This window comes from Primulina eburnea, chromosome 1 (genome assembly GCF_022965805.1).
Source record: "Primulina eburnea isolate SZY01 chromosome 1, ASM2296580v1, whole genome shotgun sequence".
Taxonomy (NCBI): Eukaryota; Viridiplantae; Streptophyta; class Magnoliopsida; order Lamiales; family Gesneriaceae; genus Primulina; species Primulina eburnea.
In genome coordinates this window covers 64332858-64356041 of record NC_133101.1, presented here as the reverse complement: position 1 = coordinate 64356041, position 23184 = coordinate 64332858, and the positions used below count along the sequence as shown (strand labels likewise).

The 23184-nt window shown below is 34.4% G+C and overlaps 4 protein-coding genes across 19 annotated transcripts; 2 read left to right on the top strand and 2 right to left on the bottom strand.

Annotated features, from left to right (window-relative positions):
* The first annotated feature begins 6643 nt into the window (after window positions 1-6643).
* Window positions 6644-9676, top strand: LOC140841417 (scarecrow-like protein 21). Of its 2 annotated transcripts, XM_073208819.1 has the most exons (3): window positions 6644-6831; window positions 6935-7036; window positions 7788-9676. In XM_073208819.1, exon 3 carries the CDS (start codon window positions 7869-7871, stop codon window positions 9495-9497), a length of 1629 nt encoding a protein of 542 aa, XP_073064920.1. In that variant the 5' UTR covers window positions 6644-6831; window positions 6935-7036; window positions 7788-7868; the 3' UTR covers window positions 9498-9676. The 2 variants fall into 2 exon arrangements, with proteins under 2 accessions (XP_073064920.1, XP_073064925.1); XM_073208824.1 differs by lacking the exons at window positions 6644-6831; window positions 6935-7036 and adding an exon at window positions 7047-7325.
* Window positions 9677-10189: 513 nt separating this feature from the next.
* On the bottom strand, window positions 10190-15834 carry LOC140841392 (uncharacterized). Of its 6 annotated transcripts, none has more exons than XM_073208809.1 (7): window positions 15650-15834; window positions 14629-14965; window positions 13455-14546; window positions 12239-13372; window positions 11986-12154; window positions 11739-11891; window positions 10190-10688 (listed from the first exon to the last, which is right to left on the bottom strand). In XM_073208809.1, exons 1-7 carry the CDS (start codon window positions 15656-15658, stop codon window positions 10448-10450), a joined length of 3135 nt encoding a protein of 1044 aa, XP_073064910.1. In that variant the 5' UTR covers window positions 15659-15834; the 3' UTR covers window positions 10190-10447. The 6 variants fall into 6 exon arrangements, with proteins under 6 accessions (XP_073064910.1, XP_073064889.1, XP_073064879.1 ...); XM_073208788.1 differs by having other exon boundaries at window positions 14629-15123; window positions 15650-15833; XM_073208778.1 differs by having other exon boundaries at window positions 14629-15050; window positions 15650-15833.
* Window positions 15835-16752: 918 nt separating this feature from the next.
* Window positions 16753-18484, bottom strand: LOC140814045 (exopolygalacturonase-like). Its single transcript, XM_073172904.1, has 4 exons — window positions 18290-18484; window positions 17908-18201; window positions 17248-17763; window positions 16753-17138 (listed from the first exon to the last, which is right to left on the bottom strand). Exons 1-4 carry the CDS (start codon window positions 18428-18430, stop codon window positions 16908-16910), a joined length of 1182 nt encoding a protein of 393 aa, XP_073029005.1. The 5' UTR covers window positions 18431-18484; the 3' UTR covers window positions 16753-16907.
* A 1678-nt stretch (window positions 18485-20162) lies between these two features.
* On the top strand, window positions 20163-23153 carry LOC140841347 (GCN5-related N-acetyltransferase 9). 10 transcript variants are annotated; one of them, XR_012120154.1, is made up of 7 exons: window positions 20163-20317; window positions 20515-20699; window positions 20864-20935; window positions 21371-21470; window positions 21944-22076; window positions 22243-22349; window positions 22705-23130. XR_012120154.1 is itself a non-coding variant. In XM_073208750.1 (7 exons), exons 2-6 carry the CDS (start codon window positions 20525-20527, stop codon window positions 22331-22333), a joined length of 525 nt encoding a protein of 174 aa, XP_073064851.1. In that variant the 5' UTR covers window positions 20163-20317; window positions 20515-20524; the 3' UTR covers window positions 22334-22349; window positions 22705-23127. The 10 variants fall into 10 exon arrangements, 9 of the variants coding, with proteins under 9 accessions (XP_073064851.1, XP_073064795.1, XP_073064828.1 ...); XM_073208750.1 differs by having other exon boundaries at window positions 22289-22349; window positions 22705-23127; XM_073208694.1 differs by having other exon boundaries at window positions 22311-22349; window positions 22705-23104.
* Window positions 23154-23184: the final 31 nt, after the last annotated feature.

Here is a 23184-nt window from a genome sequence, read left to right as displayed (position 1 = left end):
GGCCATCTATTATTGCTCGTGTATAAAGAGAGGCAAAGAGGGTGGGGTCCTCTTTCTAGATGGGCCATATTTGCCACTAAAATAATTTAGTTTAAATTCAATCAATTAATTACTTTTCGGAATTAAAAATTATATATCTTGTTACAAAATTATACGCAAAATAAAAATATATTTTTAAGTCTTTTTTTTTGTTAAGCAGGTGTTTTGTGAGACATCTCACGAATTTTTATCTGTGAGACAAGTCAACCCCGTCGATATTCACAATAAAAAGTAATACTCTTGGCATAAAAAATAATATTTTTTCATGAATGACCCAAATAAGATATCTTGTCTTACAAAATACGATCCGTGAAACCGATTCACTTAAGTTTTTGCCATTTTTTTCAAGGAGTGCATTTTAGTCGAGAGAGTCACACAAATTTATATTTCTGAGACAGATTGAATTCGATCTATATTTGTATTAAAATAAAATAAAAATTTATAAGTTGAATCAGATCACATATCACGAAAATTGATATGTAAGAGGATGTAATATGAGTTTTTATGTTTTAAATATCTTGTCATGGTGAATGAGCCACGTGATAGATTTAATGCTGTACTCTCGTAAATTTATTGGCAAGAATTAGAGTGGATTTTTATTAGCGGCCCAGATTTAATGATTTGGACCACATTTATGATGGCCCAACTAAAAACTTAATGATTTGGACCACATTTAAGAGACGGCCCAACTAAAAACTTCTCTTCTCCATAAATCTTGGGGAAAATACAGATGGTCTTTTGTTTGTTAAATGCTTTTTTGGGAAGAAGGATCGACTAAAATTGGTCAATATTCATGTGATGTAGTAATATAAACCTCTTTCTAAAGTTATATTCATATTAAAACAAAGTGGGAGTCTTATGTGAGACCGTCTCACGGATACTAATATGTGAGACGGGTCAACCCTACCCATATTCACAATAAAAAGTAATACTCTTAGCATAAAAAATTATAAATTTTCATGAATGACCCAAATAAGATATTCGACTCACAAATTCGACCCGTGAGACCGTCTCACACAAGTTTTTGCGTAAAACAAAACCCTCACCCCGTTGTAATTTAAAAGAAAAAAAAAACTTTTTGTGAACTTGGGTAATATTGAATTATGACCTAAAGTATTCAAAATATTTATTCAAAATAAATATTACATGAGTACGAAGATTACGAACGGTTAAACATATCCTATATATTTGGAGTTGATGGAGGGAGCCTGTTAAATAAAATATGAGGTTAAGGAAGATTCATATTCGAAACGATCTCGCTAAAAATCGATTATGGTTCTGTTTTGTATGTCCTTGTAATGAATTCTAGATAATTATATAAATTAAAGTTTTAAAATCAAAATTTTTTAAATTGAATCTACCACTTGTTTTTTTTTAAAGAAAAAATTAGACCAAGTTTGGACAGTCATATAATACCAAAATGACTTTGAAAATAAACTTGGCGATGCCTCTGGTCGCCTAAACCCGAGGAAACAAAGAAGAATCTGACGTAAAAGAAGTGAAATGAGGTCCTACACAACCACACAACCACAAACAAAAGATGTTTTGTGGGTAAAACTTTGTCCATCTTTTGAGATTACAATAAGACAAAAACAATAGGTATATATATATGTATATGTATATGTATATAGATATAACATCTAATGGCAAAAATTTATGTGAGACGGTCTCACGAGTATTATTTGTGAGACGGATCTCTTATTTGGGTCACCCATAAAAAAATATTACTTTTTATGCTAAGAGTATTACTTTTTATTGTGAATATGAGTATCGTTGACCCGTTTCACAGATTATGATCTGTGAGACGTCTCACATGAGACTCAGTCATATCTAATTGAGCACATAAGCCCATGTTACGCCTGAATTAATATAAGTTTTAATATATCATGTTTAATTTATCGTTTGAATTCAAAATAAAAATATATTGAGTCCAGCAGATGATCGATTGAACCATAAAAAGAGTGTTACTATGAGTATAATATAGACACTCTTGTTTGAAACTTTCAATTTTAGACAAAATTTAGAATATGTTAGGTTAGATTTGGTTTTTGCAATACTGGTTTTATTTATTTATTAGAACCACACCAAGATGTGAATTGTTATTGGAAAAAGCCAACAACTTTGTCAGTCTTGGAGACATTGAAGGAACAAAAAAGTCAGGTTGCCAGTGTTCTTCTTCCATGGTATTTTCCCCTAACTTTTAGAATTTGTCACATCTGACTAATTTGTTCATATTATTAAGGTTTTAAATTTGAAGTCTTTGGGAGAACTTAAAAAAATCATCAAGTACCAAAATTTCAAATTTCAACTGGGTAAAAATACCTAGATATATAGAATATCATTGAATATATGATGAAATATTCAAAATTTCATTTTTAGCAGAATAAATTAATATAATTATTGGTTATTCGAATGATAATTGATAACAAGGCCATTTTGTGACAAGGCATGGCCTACATAAGAAGAAGATGATAGAAATTATAACATGCTAAAACAGCATAGGCATGCGAATATATATACCGTTTTTATGTAATCTTTTCTCTTTATTGTATTGATTAATTAAAAATCCTTTTTAAAAGAATATTAATCATGCCATGATGTATGTTTTCCAATATATATATATATATATATATATATATATATATATATATATATATATATATATATATATATGCCTATTGGATATGTCTAATAATAATTACAATGATAATAGTATTTAGTGTCACTCATGTTTATCGTATAATTACACATTGATTACCATAAGTGCTAAGGTGATCTCAAATCTATATCTAAGTGAAATGAGTGAGTCTCATGTGAGACTGTGTCTCACGGATCATAATCCGTGAGACGGGTCATTCCTACTCATATTCACTTTAAGAAGTAATACTCTTAGCATAAAAAGTAATATTTTTTCATGGGTGACCCAAATAAGATATCCGTATCACAAATACGACTCGTGAGATCGTCTCACACAAGTTTTTGTCAAGTAAAGTATGTTAAATTAAATTAAATATAGCAACACTTTATAATTCCAAGTACAAAACCTTGAGATAACTTTGTGTCTTATTGGGACAAATGCAGTGCATTATAGGCGTGTAAAGTGGGATTCTCAAGTTATCACATTTCAATTTACAAATATTTGTCCCCACTTTTGCCGTGTCGGTCACTTCTTCGATGTCAATTTTATACCGAATTCTCATCTTTACCCTTGCAAATTTATTTATTTTTATTATTTAATAAACATCAATAACAAATTTTGATTGAATTGATCAGATTACAGCATGTAGATCGTAAATACAACCTCTTTTGTTATCCAAAATCTCTTAGTCATCCCCGCTCCAGTTCCCGCTTTTCCTCATCGGAGATTCTCCATCCACGTCCTTCTAAGTACTAAGTCTTCAACCAGTCCACATGCCCAAATTGTTACTTAAATAATCATAATCTCTACGAAGATATATATTCATCACCACTTCAATATTACATATTATATATATATATATATAGATAATTTAAGGACGAAGTCCTCATATACGAATTTTTACTTGAGGAATCATCGTCTCTATTAAGATATATATTCATCACCACTTCAACAGTACATATAATATATATAGTAATTTAAGGATTTTGTGGCGGAGATTGCAATCACATCACAATCTCAAACCCAATACTAGAAATTTAAGTTTTCTTCGAATCTGTACTCGATAAATGACCTCAAACTCGCCCCATTTCGGATGAATTTGCCATACTTATGTAGGGATGTCACGGGTCGGTCTGGAATCCAGATTATGCGACCCGAATACTCATCACTAACTACACCATGTAGGTGAGATCTCTAATATCGAAAGAAGTTTATGCATTGCATAACAAAAGGAGGTGACAAATTGTGCATAAAAATTTTTGTGTACGTAATGGATATTACTTATCTGTAACTATACTAGTTTTTGTATAGGCACAAACTTGTGTGAGACGGTTTCACGAGTCGTATTTTGTGAGGCGAATCTCTTATTTGAGTCATTCATGAAAAAAGTATTACTTTTTATGATAAGAGTATTACTTTTTATTGTGAATATCGGTAGGGTTGACATGTCTGTCTCATAAGAGACTCACTCTTTTGTATAACAAAATAGAATTAATTCAATCGTGCGTGTTTTATAATTTATTTTTGTCCGTGTTTGAGAGGTGGGAGGAGCTAGTTTTGAAATATGAGATTTTGTTGAAGAATAAATACACAAATTCCATCTTTTATGTATTCGTATGTCTTGATAGATACTCCAATCCTCCCATTGATTTAGACTTTTATGTGTTTTGACACAAATTTTTTTTTAAAAAAAAGTGTTTGGAAAGGTAATTTTTATAATACAAATTTTGATTTTACCCTTATTTAACGAAAATTTTAATGAGATAAAAAAAAGTATACAAGTAGTTAATGATATTAATTTAATATGGGTAAATTTATAAAAAATAGTATAAAGATAACATTAAATACATGAAAACTTGACTATATAATCGAAGAGTGTGTCTCTTGTGAGACAGTCTCACGAATCTTTATCTGTGAGACAGATCAATCCTAACGATATTCACAATAAAAATCAATATTCTTAGCATAAATAGTAATATTTTCTCAATGATGACCCAAATAAGAGACTCGTCTCACAAAATACGACCCGTGAAACCGTGTCACACAATTTTTTGCCATAAAAAAAGAAATGTTGCAAAAAAATAAATAGTAGGGAGTACTAATTATTTTGGTTATGTATCAAATGTGAGGAATAAACGTTCTAGAAAATGTTCTTAGGGTCTCAGCTTTCGATAAAAATATATTACTAACAAAGACTCCACGTGGTAAGTTTACGTAAATACATAACTCATAAATGCGATTTAAAGGCTATTCAATTTAAATTATTAACTAATAATTCATTAATTAAGGAGCCGAATTTTCTTTAGATAGAATTTGGCAGAATTTTCTTTAGATAGGAATTTGGCAACGTGTGGAAAGCATATTAAATTTGAAATTAAAACGATTTTGTTATTTTATATCGTGTTTTTATATATATAAACAAATAATATGAGTAGTTTAGTCTTTAGCTAGCAAAAACATTGCAGTCGAAGTTTATTCAGGTCAAGCAACATTTTAAAGTACAAGAAAATGGTGATATTGTAATGCCATTGAATGTTATTAACACTATACGGAGAAATAAATTTTTTTATATATACAAATAATACTAAACATATATCAATATATCGATGTATCAATATTTACAACTATTATGTATACACTGACAAGATCAATTAAAAAAAATTAATATCTATATATAATCATATCGTTGAAAATGTTGAGAGAACATGAATTGTTTTTTTAAAAAACAAAACAGAAACGAAAATATCCTAGTTTTCCTCCTTACCCTCGAGTTTGTTTTTATATAAAGAATAGCATCAAACTTATACCATATTTATTAGTCTATAAATTGTGATAATTTCTCTTAAACTTTTTTCCCTCGACGTGAGAATTCGTAGTTATTATTTTATGATGTACATTAGATCAACTTTAAACTAACATCATAATCTACAAATTACACTAGTTAGATAAATTATATTGAGCAAGTTTTGTGTGACAGACTATCCCGAAAATGTGTCTGTAGAAGAAATCGAAAACATGACATTATGTCAACATTCATCTACCCCATTAACTCGTACACCTATTTGTAGGTCTAGGCTAACTTTTAGGGAAGATTTCATATAATTTTTTTGATTAAATATAAAAATATTGCATAAGAGCTCATAATTAAATATATATAAAATGTTCCACATCATTTATTAAATTATAAAAATTGAAATATATAAACTAAAAAGAACTCAATGAATTAATTCATAGGCCTGATATCACGAATCAAAGATAAATATAGTATAATACAAACATAATAAAAATCATCAAAACAATGAAGCGTAAATAATTGATTTTTGTCACAAAACAAATATAACAAAACAAATACAAATAATGATTTAAATAATAAATAATAACACATACAAGGAATAATTATCATCGAATCGAGTAAAAATAAGTCTAAAAGTCGAATAAGCAAACTACAAGACTATAAAATATCTTAAACATAATTCACCTAAGTGGAGCCATTGAACAAAGAAAAATACTTTTTTTTTTTGTAAAAATAAAGAAGGTTTTTTTTATGCAAAAAATTTTTATCACCATTTTATATTTTCAGCAAAAAAAATAAAAAATTGAGATACCCATTAGAATTATAAATGAAAAAACCAAAAAAATTATAATAATAAAAAAAATAACAATTAAAGACCCCACCTGTGGCCTAGGCTGCCTCCGCTTGGAGCCGACCCTAGTCCAGCCTATCTGAAGCCTTTCTTTCCCTTGTATGAAAGCGAGTCCAGCACATTTTCTGGCTTTTATTAAGAAACAACGTACCTAACGCTAACAAGAATAAATTGAGAAATAAAATTAGGGTTTAATAATGCGAGTTGTATACAAAACGATTTGGGAATTAATTGACATCATAAATGCAAAACGTGGCCATGTTAAATTAAATATTTACGTAGGTCCGCGGCCGAACACATAATATTATGTTAACAAACCACGCACACGATAATTCTAGAGTCATTTCTTTGGATGATAATTGTAATGATCTTTTTTAGAAAATATTTCATCCCTGAGACTGAACCTCGCTCCCAAATCTGTTGAGGCATTATTTCTGAGTTTCTCTGCTACAGTTGCAAAAAATCGATTTCAAAGAGATGAGTTTGGCACTTTTTCGAGGTCTTTAGTTGGTGGGTTTCGTTCCAAATTCTTGTTTTATTTTTCCTTATATTTGGCTGGCAGCTAGCCTGGTATTGATGCAAAAGATTGCTTTTTTATTTTCTTCTCGTTCAGCTGCAGAGATTTTGGATGGTTTAATGCGGGTGTTTGATGTATAATCTGTCTGACAGTTACGTGAAGTTCATTGGGTAGAAGATAGATCTTCAAGTTCCAGAGGTTGGATTTCTCAACTGTACTATGTTTTCACTTCTTGCTTGGTTTTCTTGTAATTCATTTGCTGCTGCTGCTAATTATCTTGAGATATGCTGTTTTCTTGACACTGTTGGGAGTATAACTGCAAAGAATTTGCAGAAGCTAGAGACCGAAATTTTCATTCGAAATAGGAGAGAACCAGGATTTTGATTTTGACAGGAGGAAAAACATTATTATGAATAGTTTTCAAATTTAAGTTGAAAAAAAATCTGGTGGAGGGATTTGAAAGTTACGGTTTCTTGATAAATTAAAAGTGAGGTGTTGTAGTCTACTCCAATTGTTCGACTCTTTTTCCGGAAGTGGATGACACGTCGTATCTATTACCTTGACCCAGTGTTTTGCGTGTGTCGTGGTTGATCCTGATTAGACGTTAGAATTATATTGATTTTTCAGAATAACCTAATAACTTTCTATGTAAGTAGTGCATATTTGATTACATGACTGCTGTGGTCAATCAGACATAGAAAAGAGGAGAAAAAAGATTTAAAAAAATGAAAATTAGTGACCTTTCTCCACCTCTCTATTTGTTAGTTGGCTTCAAGGGAAGATTTTGTGTGTTTAGCTCTTTCCAATGATAAAAGAAGTCCGGTTGCATGTTCTGTTCTGTTGTGGTTATTGGTTTTGAATTTAACCAATTTTACTTACAATTGTTTTTTAAAAAAAAATCAAGTTAGCATATTTTGTTGTTGATCATATTGTTTTGTTGGCAATCCAGTTATATGCAGGCGAAGGAAGCTTGAAAGCACTTGTTTTCGATCATCAGCCAGTTTTGATTGTTAAACGAAATACCTTTTCGATGCAAGATTTTGAACCTCGTAGGATCAAATCTAACAGTTCCAATGCTCCATGTCATCAACCTGTTCGGTATCTAGAGTCCTCTTACTCTCTTCCACAGACTTTTCAATCTTTGGACCACCAGTTGAGCTACAATAATAATGCTCATAACAATAAATATAGCCATTCCTGCATTCAGAATTCTCAATACCGGTATTGCACACTCGAGTCATCCTCATTAAGTGTCAAAAAAGACCCTACTATGTTCCATTCCCCAAGCGAAATTTCTTTGCCCCACCAAGAATCTCAATCATACCTTCGGCACTCTCCTGAAACTAATTATGGCTCACCTTCCAGTGTTTCTTGCATTACTGAAGATGCGAATAACTTTAGGAACAAGTTGAAAGAGCTTGAGACTGTGATGCTTGGACCAGATATTGAGACTTATGATGATTATATGGAGTTGGGCAGCATGGCTTCAGCAGAGATTCTTGATAGCCTGAGACAAATGACGGAGACCATACCTAAGAAGGACTTGAAGCAGCTACTCATTGCATGTGCAAAAGCGATATCAAATAATGATATACTAACGGCACAATGGCTCGTGTCGGAGTTACATCAGCTGGTATCAGTTTCTGGTGAACCAATGCAGCGTTTAGGAGCCTACGTGTTAGAAGGGCTTGTGGCGAAGCTGAGTTCTTCTGGAAGTTCCATTTACAAATCTTTGATATGCAAAGAACCTGCTAGTTTCGAACTACTCTCTTATATGCACATACTTTTTGAAATTTGCCCCTACTTAAAATTCGGATACATGTCAGCTAATGGTGCCATTGCAGAAGCCATGAAAAATGAGGATAGGATTCACATTATTGATTTCCAGATCTGTCAAGGGAGCCAATGGATTTCTCTAATCCGGGCTTTTGCATCCCGGCCAGGAGGGCCACCTCATATTCGAATAACGGGTATTGACGATTTGACTTCCGCATATGCTCGTGGGGGAGGACTAAACATAGTGGGAAGGAGGCTATCCAAGCTAGCCAAGACATTCAAAGTTCCTTTCGAATTCCACGGTGCAGCCATATCTGACTGTGACGTTAACCTCAAAAATTTTGGAATCCGTCCCAATGAGGCCTTAGCGGTTAACTTTGCTTTCATGTTACACCGAATGCCAGACGAAAGTGTCAACACGGAAAACCATCGAGACCGAATCCTGAGGATGGTGAAAGGCTTGAATCCGCAGGTGGTGACACTAGTTGAGCAAGAATTCAACACGAACACTGCTGCATTTTACCCTCGATTTCTAGAAGCATTGGGTTACTACACTGCTATGTTCGAATCAATCGATGTGACTCTTCCAAGGGAACATAAAGCACGAATCAACGTGGAGCAACATTGTTTGGCTAGAGATGTAGTTAATATTATGGCATGCGAGGGAACAGAAAGGGTTGAAAGGCACGAACTTCTAGGAAAGTGGCGATCCCGGTTCAGTATGGCTGGTTTTAGTCCGTATCCTTTGAGCTCTTTGGTAAATGCTACGATCAAAACATTGCTTCAAAACTACTGCAATAAGTATAGGCTTGAAGAAAGGGACGGAGCTCTGTATCTTGGATGGATGGACAGAGATTTGATAGCTTCTTGTGCCTGGAAGTGAAAGCTCTGTGGCCAGCCATTGTGATTTTGTTTTCTTCCCCCATACGTGCCACTCGATTCGCTGATGGATTCAGGAATTCAAACAAGGTGTGAGACAGTATGCTCGAACGGGGTTCGAAAGACAACCCCTGCTGTATTAAAAAATTACAAAAACATATTTCAGTCTTTCCTTTTCGTTCACAGCAAATTATATCCTGTGGTTTTTCCTCATCAAATATGTTTTACATGCACAAGTCACGCTGCGCAGTAATTCCTGTTGTTTTTTCTGTATTGTTGCCATGCCACGCCAAGTCATCTAATATTTTCTATAAAACTTATGGAGGAAAGAGCTTTCGGTGTTTGTGTACGTATTTCGAATGGTGCTTGAATACAAGTTTAAACGTCGATGTAAAATACAACCAGAGATAATGATTTCTTACAAGATTTTTAACCATGTTATGGTACATTCCGTATGGTAGAATTTTCACGGGAAGCCGCAAATCAAAATGGTACATAAATGAACGGCCCTTAAATTAAGTACTTGGGAAGTCGGAATGATCATCCCAGGCAATATTTAAAACAATTAAACAAAAGAAATATATTTTAAACGAGGGCCAAAGTCGTGAAATCATCAAACCAAATGAGAAAAACGTCAAAAGTTCGTTGTGTGTTATGAAAGAATGTCGTGAACGGTTGCACAAGCAATGCCAAAGCTTAAATACTATGCTACATCTATACTATTATTTTTCTCCAAACGAGTGCTTTATACAATATATATAAGTTATTCCATCGTACGCGAAGTTCAAATGCTGTTATGACGACTAATCCCACATCGATATAGACTAAGCCCACCACTCGAAAATACAAATGTAGAGAGGAAAGATGTACCGACTCAAATGATACAATGTACTATCTTTTAGCTAGAAATCCAACGGTAGAATGTCTCTATTTGCATGAATATGAACGACCATTTCAAGACCAACAGACTTGTTCTCTCTTAATTTTGAGAGTCGACTCAACTTTAGCTTTTGACATAGCAGAATCTTTCTCAGCTGTACTTCGGTTCACAGTCCTGGACAGGGGAATGTCATGATCGTGTTGTCCTTCATATGTTGTAATAACGAGCTGCGGATCGTGGGATGCTCTTTCCACATGTTTCTTGACTGGGCAACCAGCATTTGTACACCGGTAATAACTCCTAAATGACAGAAAACTGTATAAATTAGAGAGATAAGGCAGCTCCAGTTCGACCAGTTCCAACAAAGGAGACACATACGAAGTTCAGAGAAGAAAGTCGTTTATTTGTTGTATATTGAGAGTAAAAAGATGGTCTGGCTGATGTAGATTGAAAAACAACATTGTGTGAAAAACATGATGTCAGTCAAAAACAATTTCCGGCTGATCATTGGCATTTTGTCTTCTTTGTTGTTTGTTTTTTCACATTAACCCGTGTTTAATTCTCTCAAAACCAATTGTCTTGACGTCAAATTTCAGTGTATCTACTAATGATCTTGAATCTCGAAACACTGAGAAATTAAAAAAGTCCATAGAGAAAAAATAAAAATGCATTTGGAAGTAGATTCACAACCAAGAAATCAGTTCTTAACCAATTGTCCTTGATTGAGAGAGAAATGGACGGGAGCAGCGGGAAAGAAGGATAGACATAAGGAGAAAATTCGGTACAAATCTAATTCAAATGATGGGTTGAGAACAAAGAGATTTGTTCTGACAGTTGTATTATGGGAGGAAGTACTATTTGGGTTTCATATCAAGCAGTAAGAAGTATCAGGACAAATAAAAAACAACAGTTTACAGATGTAAAAGGTCCGGTCTTGACAAGTTACTTTCTTCTATTGTGCAATCCAGAAGCATCTTCGGATTACCCTGATGCCCACATCCAACCCTAAATCTAAGGAAGCAACCAAATAACTAGAAAAACAACGAAAGAAACTTGCAAGAGTTTTCATATGGAAATAAGGAGTAACTACTTTCAAAACATTTGACTGAAAGGGAAGATCGGCAGTTATGCTTCCTCAGGAAGCGATAAACGCATCTATGGAAAAAGAACCGAAGCCTAGAAATTCCCCGAACTCGACCAATTACCGAACAATAATTCACATTTCACAGAGCAGAGAGAAGCATCTAATTCATGAATTGCCATATATCGTTGACTGGAAAATTCCGTTTGTACATATATATGCTATATCAAGAGAACCACGTGGCAAGAAAATCACTACTATGCATCATTAAAATACTGAGTTACCTTGGATTAGGATTTCCCTTCACCAATTTCTGTCCGTATTTTCGCCAGCGGTAGCCATCATTTACTATGTCAACCACACTCAAAGTTTGAACATGCCGTGATTCATTATTAGGTTTACTTAGGAAATTGCCATCAGAAGAAGTTAATATCTTCCTGCAGTAAGGGCACAAACCACAGTACAATACTGGTCAGCAGCCAAAGCAATATCAGTGCACTACAACTGTTTGAAGCTTTTGAATAAACATACTGCCGTTTAGGGTTAGGACAACCAGCTTTGTCATCGCTTTCAACATTTGAAGGCGAAGCTACGCCTGTCACACTATCACCATTTCTCACAACCATCAATGGCGTTGAGGTTTCAGGTGGTGGACTGTGTTGACATGCTTCACCACGAGTAATAATTGACCCAGCATCAGCTGTGAAAAGTCCAATGTAAAAATTCATGAACTGTTCACATAATCAACAATTAAAGACAAAATTAAAGAGATTATATTAGTTACCTTCTGATGTAGGCATAGCAATAGGTATCTCCTGTACTCTTACTTCAGAACTGGAGGCAACTTGGGGACCATGTCGTGCTTCAGGATGTTTATGTTCCCCAAGATAATTAATATCCGTTTTAATGCCAACATGTGATCTCTCCACTTGTTTCTTTGCAACGCAATTGGGATGAGTACATTTGTAATAGCTTCGAATATATTGGTCTCCTTTCACTAGCTTCTGCCCATATTTTCTCCAGCTATAGCCATCATCCAATATTTTATCACTTGCTTTAGAGGGAGTGCTTTCTGCCTCAGACTGGGACCCTCGAACCCCAGCATCAGGGTTTCGCCTTGGCTGCAATTTCTCCACTTTCTCAAATTTCATAGAACATGAAAAACCCTGTTGATCTGATGATGATAAAGTTTCCCTAACACGTGAACTAGGCATTTCTACTTGATCCTTGGAAACTGTTTGCTTCTCCATAGAAAAGCTTTCTGCTTTTCCATCAAGAGCATAGAGTCCATCATCCAGGGACTGTCTAGGTTCCTCCTTGGCTACAGTTTGTTTTGGAAAAGCCACCAATTTTTCAGACAAAATATTAGAAATGCTAAGTTGATGAGATTGCAAACTAAAACCTCCGACTTCTACATTCTTTCCTGTCCTCAAAATTTCCCAAGTCTTCTCAGGTTTTATGTAATACATGTGGTTTTTTTCTTGAGTTTGTAAGATGGGGATACCTCTAGAACTTTGTACAGGCTGCAAATTATCTGAATCTCTCTCCCTCTTAACCAAATAAGTTTGTCCTTTATCACAAATTTCAGACTTTTGGACGGGGATGACACATACGTTATCAGATTTATCATGCCTTGTTTTGTGAGAGACTTGGTTTTGACAAAAAAAAAATTCTGTCACTCCTTGATTTGCACTTGTTTTTTGCCTCAGCAAATCTGAATCCTTCTCTGCCATAAGAGACACAGTTCTTTCTTCTCTGTGGTGTTCTGACACATCAGCACCAGCATCAGCATCAGCATCAGCATCAGCATTTTGCCTCAGATGCAGATCAGTATGTGTGGTTTCTAGAGGGTTAATCTCCGATATTGAAGTGTGGTTTACATTCTCCAGGTTCTTCTTCCGAGAAGAGTTACCCAATTCTACGTTATGCAATGTAAAAATTCATGAATCGTTCACAGAATCAACAATTTAAGACAAAATTAAAGAGATTTTACTCGTCACCTTCTGATGTAGGCATAGCAATAGGTATCTCCTGTACTCTTACTTCAGAAATGGAGGCAACTTGGGGACTATGTTGTGCTTTAGGATGTTTATGTTCCCCAAGATAATTAATATCCGTTTTGATTCCACCAGGTGATCTCTCGACTTGTTTCTTTGCAAGGCAATCATGATGAGTACACTTGTAATAGCTTCGAGTATATTGGTTTCCTTTCACAAGCTTCTGCCCATATTTTCTCCAGCCATAGCCATCATCCAATATTTTATCAATTGCTTTAGAGGGAGTGATTTCCGCCTCAGATTGGGACCCTTGAACTCCAGCATCAGGGTTTCGCCTAGGCTGCAATTTCTCCACTTTCCCAAATTTCATAGAATATGCAAAACCCTGTAGATCCCTAACACGTGAACTAGGCATTTCTACTTGATCCTTGGAAACTGTTTGCTTTTCCGTAGAAAAGTTTTCTTCTTTTCCATCAAGAGCATAGAGTCCATTATCCAGGGACTGTCTAGGTTCCTCCTTGGCTACAATTTGTTTTGGGAAAGCCGCCAATTTCTCAGACAAAATATTATAAATGGTAAGTTGATGAGATTGCAAATTAAAACCTCCGACTTCTACATTCTTCCCTGTCTTCAAAATTTCGCAAGTCTTCTCAGGTTTTATGTAAGAAGTGTGGTTTTTTTCTTGAGTTTGTATTCTAGGAAGACTGCTAGAACTTTGGACAGGCTGCAAATTATCTGAATCTATCTCCCTCTTCACCAAATAAGTTTGTCCTTTATCAAAAATTTCAGACTTTTGGATGGGGAGGACACATACTTTATCAAATTTCTCATGCCTTGTTTTGTGAGAGACTTGGTGTTGACAAATTTTTTTTCCTGTCACTCCTTGATTTGCATTTGGTTTTTGCCTCAGCAAATCCGAATCCTTCTCTGCCATAAGAGACACAGTTCTTTCTTCTCTGTGATGTTCTGACACATCAGCATCAGCATTTTGCCTCAGATGCAGATCAGCATGTGTGGTTACTAGAGGGTTAGTCTCCAATATTGAAGTGTGGTTTACATTCTCCAGGTTTTTCTTCCGAGAATAGTTACCCAATTCTACGTCATGCAATGTAAAAATTCATGAACTGCTCACAGAACCAACAATTCAAGACAAAATTAAAGAGATTTTACTAGTTACCTTCTGATGTAGGCATTGCAATAGGTATCTCTTGTACACTTACTTTAGAACTGGAGGCAACTTTGGGACTATGTTGTGCTTTAGGATGTTTATGTCCCACAAGATAATTAATATCCGTTTTGACTCCATCATGTGATCTCTCCACTTGTTTCTTTGCAAGGCAATTGGGATGAGTACATTTGTAATAGCTTCGAATATATTGGTCTCCTTTCACAAGCTTCTGCCCATATTTTCTCCAGCTATAGCCATCATCCAATATTTTATCACTTGCTTTAGAGGGAGTGCTTTCTGCCTCAGACTGGGACCCTGGAACCCCAGCATCAGGGTTTTGCCTTGGCTGCAATTTATCCACTTTCTCAAATTTCATAGAATATGCAAAATCCTGTTGATCTGATGGCGATAAAGTTTACCTAACACGTGAACTAGGCATTTGTATTAGATCGTTGGAAATTGTTTGCAAAAACAGTAATTTAATCTCCCAAGCATGACAAACTACTGCACATATGAAGAATCGAGGAAATATAGCAAGTGAATGAATGAAACACAGTTGGTAAAAAAAGAGAAAAGCTGCATCTATTCATGTAAATTGCAAGCCCCAAATCAGCAAAGAGGAGTATCGCGATTTCCTAGTTGCTCCACATTGACAAACAACTTTTCAAAGTGATCTCATACCACTTTCGTCTCCAAACTCCGTACTTCTTTCGCATCCATATAGTAATTATGTCAAAGAATTCATAATAGCCACAGAAGATTAAAGTATACAGCACCTTCGGTCCCAACAACAACATTATTCTAAAAAAGAAGCCTTTATAAGTTTATAACTGTATCGGTGCACCATGATTTATCATTTACAGAAGAATAAAATGTGCATAACCTATCCAAAGCAAGCTCACGTAATCCATAAGAAAGATAAAGAACAATCTACAGTAAAGCATATAGAAATCAAACAAAGAAAAAAATTTAAGCTTCGATTTCCACAGTTCAACTTACAACTGAAGAAACAAAAGAAGAAACCAATTACCTCCGGCATAGTTATCAAAATTCAGACGAGGAAGAGCAGCCGGGGGAAGCGGGGGGTACGGTGGCGCTCCACTCCAGGGGGCTTTATATTAGTAGAAAGAAGCTCATAGATTGACTTTGACCAAGCCGTACCAAATCATACCTAAAACCTGGAGTATTCGTGCCAAACTTTGTTGGGATGGGCACCCGGATCTGGCCCGCCCCAAATAACCCGTTTGCCCAAGGCTAAAAGCAGGCGTTTCTCTTTTTTCGATTTTTTTTTAAAATTTCTTAAATTATAATTTTTAATAAAATATTATGACCCATTAAATTTTAAAATAATATTATTAATTTATACACACAGTAAATATGTGGATAAAATTATGATTATTAATTAAAAAATAAGCAATATAGTCAACACAAATAACAAATAAATAATGTGAAATAAATTATAATATAATTGTTAGAAATGTTGCAATAACGATATTAATAAAATAACAACAATAATAAATATTTTTAGTGAAAATAAGGTCGAGTATAAATTTTATCATACGAATCGATCCAACCGGTTTAATTTGAAAATTCTTTTCAATTTTATTTTTTTAAAAAATATTGGTACGTTTGATTATTTCTCCAAAAATTTATTTCATATAATTTTTTTAGTAATAATCACTGTGTTTATGTTAACTCTTGTTTTTATTAATTTATTTGTTATTAATTATTATTTTCATTTTTAAATTAAGATAACAATCTGTATTTCCCAAATCCAAAGCCCATTTGTTAGACTAATTCTTGTTTTGTTAAAAAATAAAATAAAACGAATTCGTTAATTTCATTTTTCATCTACTGGAATTAAAATGATATTTCTAGTAAATCGTTAGATTTCATGATACCAAATCAAATAAATTTGATAGAAGATATAATGTAAGATAGAAATATCTATATATGTGTGATAATCCGTTCAGATCATCTGGACAGTAAAAATTATTATTGTGGATATAAAAAATAGTATTTTTTCATGTATCGATTTGATCGGTGGTCTGTCTCATAAAATTGATGAGTAACATTAACAATGATGTTTTTTAATTCAGAGAATGGTCGAACATGCAAACGAGGGAGACAAAATTCTGAAGTGAGAAAATCTTTCATTTCATCAGTGCAACTTGATAATAATAGTTCGTTACAAGATCAAAAGGAAAGCTCAATTATTGATAATTACACGTAATGATAAGCTAATTGTAATTATCTAAAGCTTAACGTTTTTTTTAATTATAATAATCTCAAGAACATTTGGAAGGAACTTGGCGAGGTCCAAGAAACAGTTCACCGGCATTAGAGCAAGAGGCAGTGGTGGGTGCACCTGAGCCGGCCATAGTCAAGTCCAGCCCTCTGAACTCGATATCCTCGCATGGATAACTGCCGCTGCACTGAACATTTACTCCGACTTCCGAAGCCGACTTCCCCTTCACGCCTATGAATTTCACATCTCTGATCTTTATGCTGGATTCTCCCTGTAAATTAAATAAGCCGAAATAAATCAAGATTCTTGTTTTCATTCTGCCCATTAATTTAAATTCTCTTAAATTTAACAGAACTTATATAAATGTATCTATTATATACCTTGTGCTTGCAATGGGATTTGGAGCAATAATATTGATCGATGAGGATTGGATTCTTGGTGTTCTCGACTCGGATATTGATGAACTTGACGTCTGAGAGAGTTGCGGTTGATTTCGAAGGTGCCCATGTTTTGATTCTGACGCCATTGTCGGTATTTCTGAATGTGCAGTCTCTTACGACGATCCCATTCACGTCCCTCTCATTCTCGTACTTTCCCAGGCTTCCGATGCTGATCCCGTGACCCGGACCGCACACCACACCCGAAACACTGATTTTTGTGTTCCCGGAGCCGATGGACACGCAGTCGTCCCCGGTGGCTATGCTGGCTTTGACGATTCTGACGTTGTTGGAGTTCCCGATGTGGATTCCGTCGGTGTTCCGGCTGTATTCCGGCGCCGTGATGTGTATGTTCTTGAGTAACAGGTTGTCGGAATCGTGGACATGGATATGGAACATCTTGCTGTCCACGGAGTGGATGTTCTTGATGATGCCTTTTCGGATCCGAAGCTTTAAAGACTGCAGCATAACATGGTATATATTAAATATCAATCACGCCAAGAAATTTCAAAATTGTATCCAAAGACATTTCTAGAAAAAAAAAACACACTAATTCACCATATCTATTATTTATGCACATCAAATATAGATAGACACACTCACTGTTTTACGCAGACCATCAGTGCCATCACCAAGTCGTCCCCAAGACGATTCTCCTTGGCCATGAAAAGTACCGTTTCCATACAACGTGAAGCCATGGATATTGTGAAATGCGATCCAAGAATCTCGACCAGATGAATGGCTGTTAGAAGCAGTCAGCGTTCCTTCCAAACGAAAGTGAGTTGCCCCATTGCATGGCCCTTCAAAAGTTATGTCACCCACTGAATATGTACCCTTCGGGACAGAGACTATGCCTCCTTTACTTGCACATGCTCCCTCCCAAGATTTCAATAACGCCTGCATGCATCAAGAATCATATACTGATCACGAAATTAAACAGAAGAGTTTGAGCGGCAAAATTAAGGACAATTCGTCACATAAATACCTGGGTGGTATCGGTCTTTCCATCTGCAACTGCCCCATATGTTTCAACACTGAAAATCTTGCCTCCGCAGTGCACATAATTAAGCGACGAAAATGTAACAAGAAGAGCCCAAAAAAAGAAATTAACCTTGGTTGAATCCATGTTTATGTATCGAAAAAGATCTGCGTAACCTATATATATATCTAGCCAAGAATTTGTGTGTCGTGTCTTGCACTGCTAGCTAGCTATAATCGATGATGACCAAGAAAGAACTCAAGCCATTTATATAGTTAAACCCAACCAAAACTTCAACATTTGTATTAAATGAATATTGCATCAATCCATACAATCGATAATTAATTGAGAAAATTCAATCTCCCTTGACAATTGCCTTGAATGGTCTCTAGAATTATGAATGGATTTGACTATCTTGTTACGTACACATTTCAATATATTGTGACAATACAAGTATTTGAATAAGAAGATAAAATACATTAAATATCAATATAAGTATTTGAATAATATGATAAAATACATTAAATATTTAACACACTTTTTAATCGGTGCAATTAACATATATAATCCTCTATTCAGCCAACAAATTTCGTTGATATTAAGTCATTTTACGTGCTTGGAATGTTCAAAGCTTAAATATTTTAATTTACTTGGCTAAATTAAGTCCCGGCCGATTCTATGGATATCACGGTAGATTTTTTTATTTTCTTTTTTTAAAAAAAACATATTTAGACTTAATTCGATTGTCTCGTCATTTAATAAATTGGAAGTTACACTCACAATTTAGCCTTAAAATATGCATGTAATCCCATGGAAGTTACACTCACAATTTAGCCTTAAAATATGCATGTAATCCCAATCTATAAGAACCTTTCCTTCTTATATTTAGAGAAGTTTAATAATCTAGATTTTTTTAAAAACTTATTCAAATATAAGATTGGTCGAATATTTTTTTTAAAAAAAAAACAAAGATTTTAGTGAAATTGAAATATTTGTTCATAAATTTGGCAACACGTGAAACAAAATAAAGACCTTAATCCCATCGTTCGTGCTTATGAAAATGAAATTTCTTACGGCCAACAACAGCACATTTCCTTCCCCAATCTCCCTTCTAAATCGCTCCACCGTATAATACTAATAAATTAATTGAGACAAGGGTTTCTAAAACAAATTTAAATTTTATATAACTAACTAATTATTCTTGTACGTACTAGAATTAATGGCATATCTCGTTTAATTTCAACAACAAAATCAAAGATTTTAATAATATAATTAGGACATCATTTATTCAAACTAATTTGAAACATATACAATCACATTCTTTTTTTTTTTTTACATGTTTTAACTTCATAACTTGAAATATGGCTTTAAAATAGTCGAAATGCACGCGATGCGTACACTAGAGTTTGTTGATGAACTCATAGATGTGCTGGCTAACTTCATCGGCCTTTTCTTGGTCGAGAAAATGCGCGACTCCTTCCAACTCTATTGACTTTTTCCAGAAGATTCGTGTATGAAAATTGAATTTTTTTTTAGAGAAAACGAGATGATTAACTGATCATCTCCGCAGAGGATCCAAATCTGGTATTCAATGGGTCGCACATGTATTACTAAAAACAATATGTATAACAATAATAACAACAAATGACGAACTAGTAAAATTTCCCCTACCAAATAAAATTGTGTTTAAAAATCAATTTATTTGGTACGATTGATTTTCTTAAAAAAATAATCGACAAACTGATTTTTGTAAAAAAAAAAAAAAAGCGAACGTCAATAATTTTTTTTACTAACTTTAATTTTGCTAAAAATATCTTAATTTTCTTAATATCTTAATTTTTAATATTTCTGACAATAATATAGAAAACAATTAAAAAGGAGGGCTCCTCAGGAAGGAAATATAAAAGCCTGGTCTCGAGCATTTAACCGGTTTTTTCACTTACTTGGCGGCATAGGGTTATACGGAGGACCGCTTCTCTTCTTTCGCTGCTTTCGATAGCGCTGGAATAATCTGATTACGGAATTCATCTCAAGGTACACCAACTGTTCGATCAAACTCCCCGCTTAAATTAACCCGAATAATTCTTTCCCGCCGGGTTTAAACTGTTTCTAACAATTCTCACTGGTATCAAGAATCCTTAAATTTGAATGAGTCTCAACAATTCAGATCCCACTGATTCAATCATAAAGTTAAAGCTTATTCTTATCTTATGGTGCATGATTTCTAAAAGAAAGTAAAGAATGAAGGTGAGCTTGGTTGGAGAAAGAGTGATACTGGTGCCGTACATGAAAGATCATGTGCCCAAGTACCATGCGTGGATGCAAGACCCCGGCATCCTTCAAGCTACAGCATCTGAGCCTCTCACTCTGGACCAAGAATATGAAATGCAGCTTTCCTGGACCCAAGATACCTCAAGTAGTGTAACATTTCACTCTTCAAATACAATCATTTTTATTCGTAGATATTTTCTTGTTGCCTGGTTGGTAATGTAAATTCTACATCTACTTTTTATATTTGTTTGGCATTATGAGAGAAATAGGTGGAAAAGATGATCTTTGGTAATGGGGTTTTGATTGCAGAGCATACCTTCATAGTGCTGGACAAGGACTTAATGGTTGGAGATTTCATTCATGGGCAACCCTATACACAAGGTCATTAAGTTAATATATATGGTATTTTTCAATTTAGATTGCCTCTTGATCTTTAAGAAGTCGATGCAATATTACTTTGGGATGATGCACCATGTAATGTAGCTATAGTTTCAGGATCGATTCCTGTCGGATAGTACCTTTAACTAATAATTATTAAACTATGCTATCTGGCGCGCTTGTGTGATCATGATGGTTAGTATTGCTGGGATTCATCTTTTTGTTTGTTTGGAAGATAGTCCTTGTATTTGTCGCTTAACTGTGTCAACTGCATGTTATAAAACGATTTTCAATAAAAATTGTATTGTATGACTTTAGGGAAATGAATACCATGACTTGTATAGGAAAACTTTCAAATACGAGTTTCATAGGTGAAGGTGCTTTGTAATTTTCTTGGTTCTTTACTTGTCCTTAGTATTGCATACTTACTTTGCACAGTGCTTTTTTCAGCGATGGTTGGTGATGTAAATATATTTATGAATGACTTGGATGATTCTCACATAGCGGAAATAGAAATAATGATTGCGGAAAGCAAAAGGTATTACTCTTTTCTTCTTTTAATTTAGATTGCACAAATCAATAAGTCTCGAGTTTCTGTTTTTACACCGTTTTCAAGACTTTGACTAAAGAAGAGAGGTGGATTATGAAAGAAAAAGAAGATTCATAGGTGATGAGATTCCTTCAAAGGCGTAAACCTTGATTCTGAGGTTGAATTTTTTGTAGAGCGCAACACTCTAAGAATACGGCATTTCTTCACAACCGTAAAATTGAAAAGTGAAGTCTTCCCAATGATGAGAAATATGAATAATGTTAAAAGGTTAAAATTTAGAGATGGGCACATCACCAACCATTGCTGAAAAAAGCACTGTGCAAAGTAACTGTGCAATATTAAGGACAAGGAAAGATATTAATTCTATAGATGATTCATTTGCATTTATCTTCCTAGCATGTTATTCTGTGCAACAATTTTTTGGAAATTTCTATAAATTTCACAACATACTTCTCTTCCAGTCGTTGCAAAGGACTTGCGAAGGAGTCAGTCCTGCTTATGATGGCATCTGCAGTTAAAATTTTTGGCATTCTCATCTTTCGTGCAAAGATTGGAGAATCAAATGATGCTTCTCTTAATCTTTTCCAAAAATTGGTGAGTGTCTCTGTCTCGATTAAAATACACGTACATACTCCCAGATGCACTCAGACATACACCAACAAGAAGACTTGATGTGGAAGTTGCAATATAATGAACTCATGGGAGACATTTACTTCTTTTTATATTATTTTACAGCTTATATCATGTTGTCTGGTTACAGATATACAAAATTTTTCCGTTGCCTTGTTAATATATGTCCGGTTAAGGTAATATTTGATGCTTCTCTAGGAATTCAAGAAGACTTCGTATAGTGAGATATTCAAAGAGGTGAGCACTGAAATTTTATCTGCATCTTGAGCAATTTTAAATGACGCGACTATACTAGTTTTATCGTATGTTACTCGTTTCAGCCACAGCACAAATTCATTACTTATCATTCTGCAATTCATCATCACAAGAATTAACTATTTTTCACTTATTTTCTATGTTTCTTTCTTGATTTTGTCGGCCGTTGAGGTGTCATTATTTTTAATTGTTCAATGGAGGCTTGCTCTTAACAGAGAGTGCAATAATATATTTATATACACACACACTCGGTTGCGGTTAGCGAATAGAAATAAAGCTTCTAAATTGAATGAGTGGTCGAATTTTGGATGTTGATGTCCGATTGTATGCTGCACAGGTTACTCTTGAATTACAGATAACAGAATCCAAGCGCAGGGAACTGCTTCAGCTGATCGGTAATGCTACTGTTACTCATTCATAACAAAAAACGTTATTATTGTGGTTAGAGCCATCAATTTTTGACAAAATATGTGCTCTCCCTCAATATTTTGATTCCCATTGATCACTTTGGCTAAATACAGAGTTGCAGACGTTTTTAGATGCCCCTATGCGTGGATATGTATGTAGAGTTGTGAGAAATAAGTAAAAAGCCAATTTTTAATGAACTCCCATTATGTTTTTCCTTTCGTTTGATCTGATATCAAGTTATGATTGCACCGATGTATATATGCGCACATATACATATAAATTCATGCAACATATGAATGTTTGCATTTCTGTGCATGTATGTGCGTAAAATTATTCTAAAGTGTTGAGTGATTTAATATAAATATGTAACAAATCTATAATAGTATCACAATATAATTAATCCGGTAAA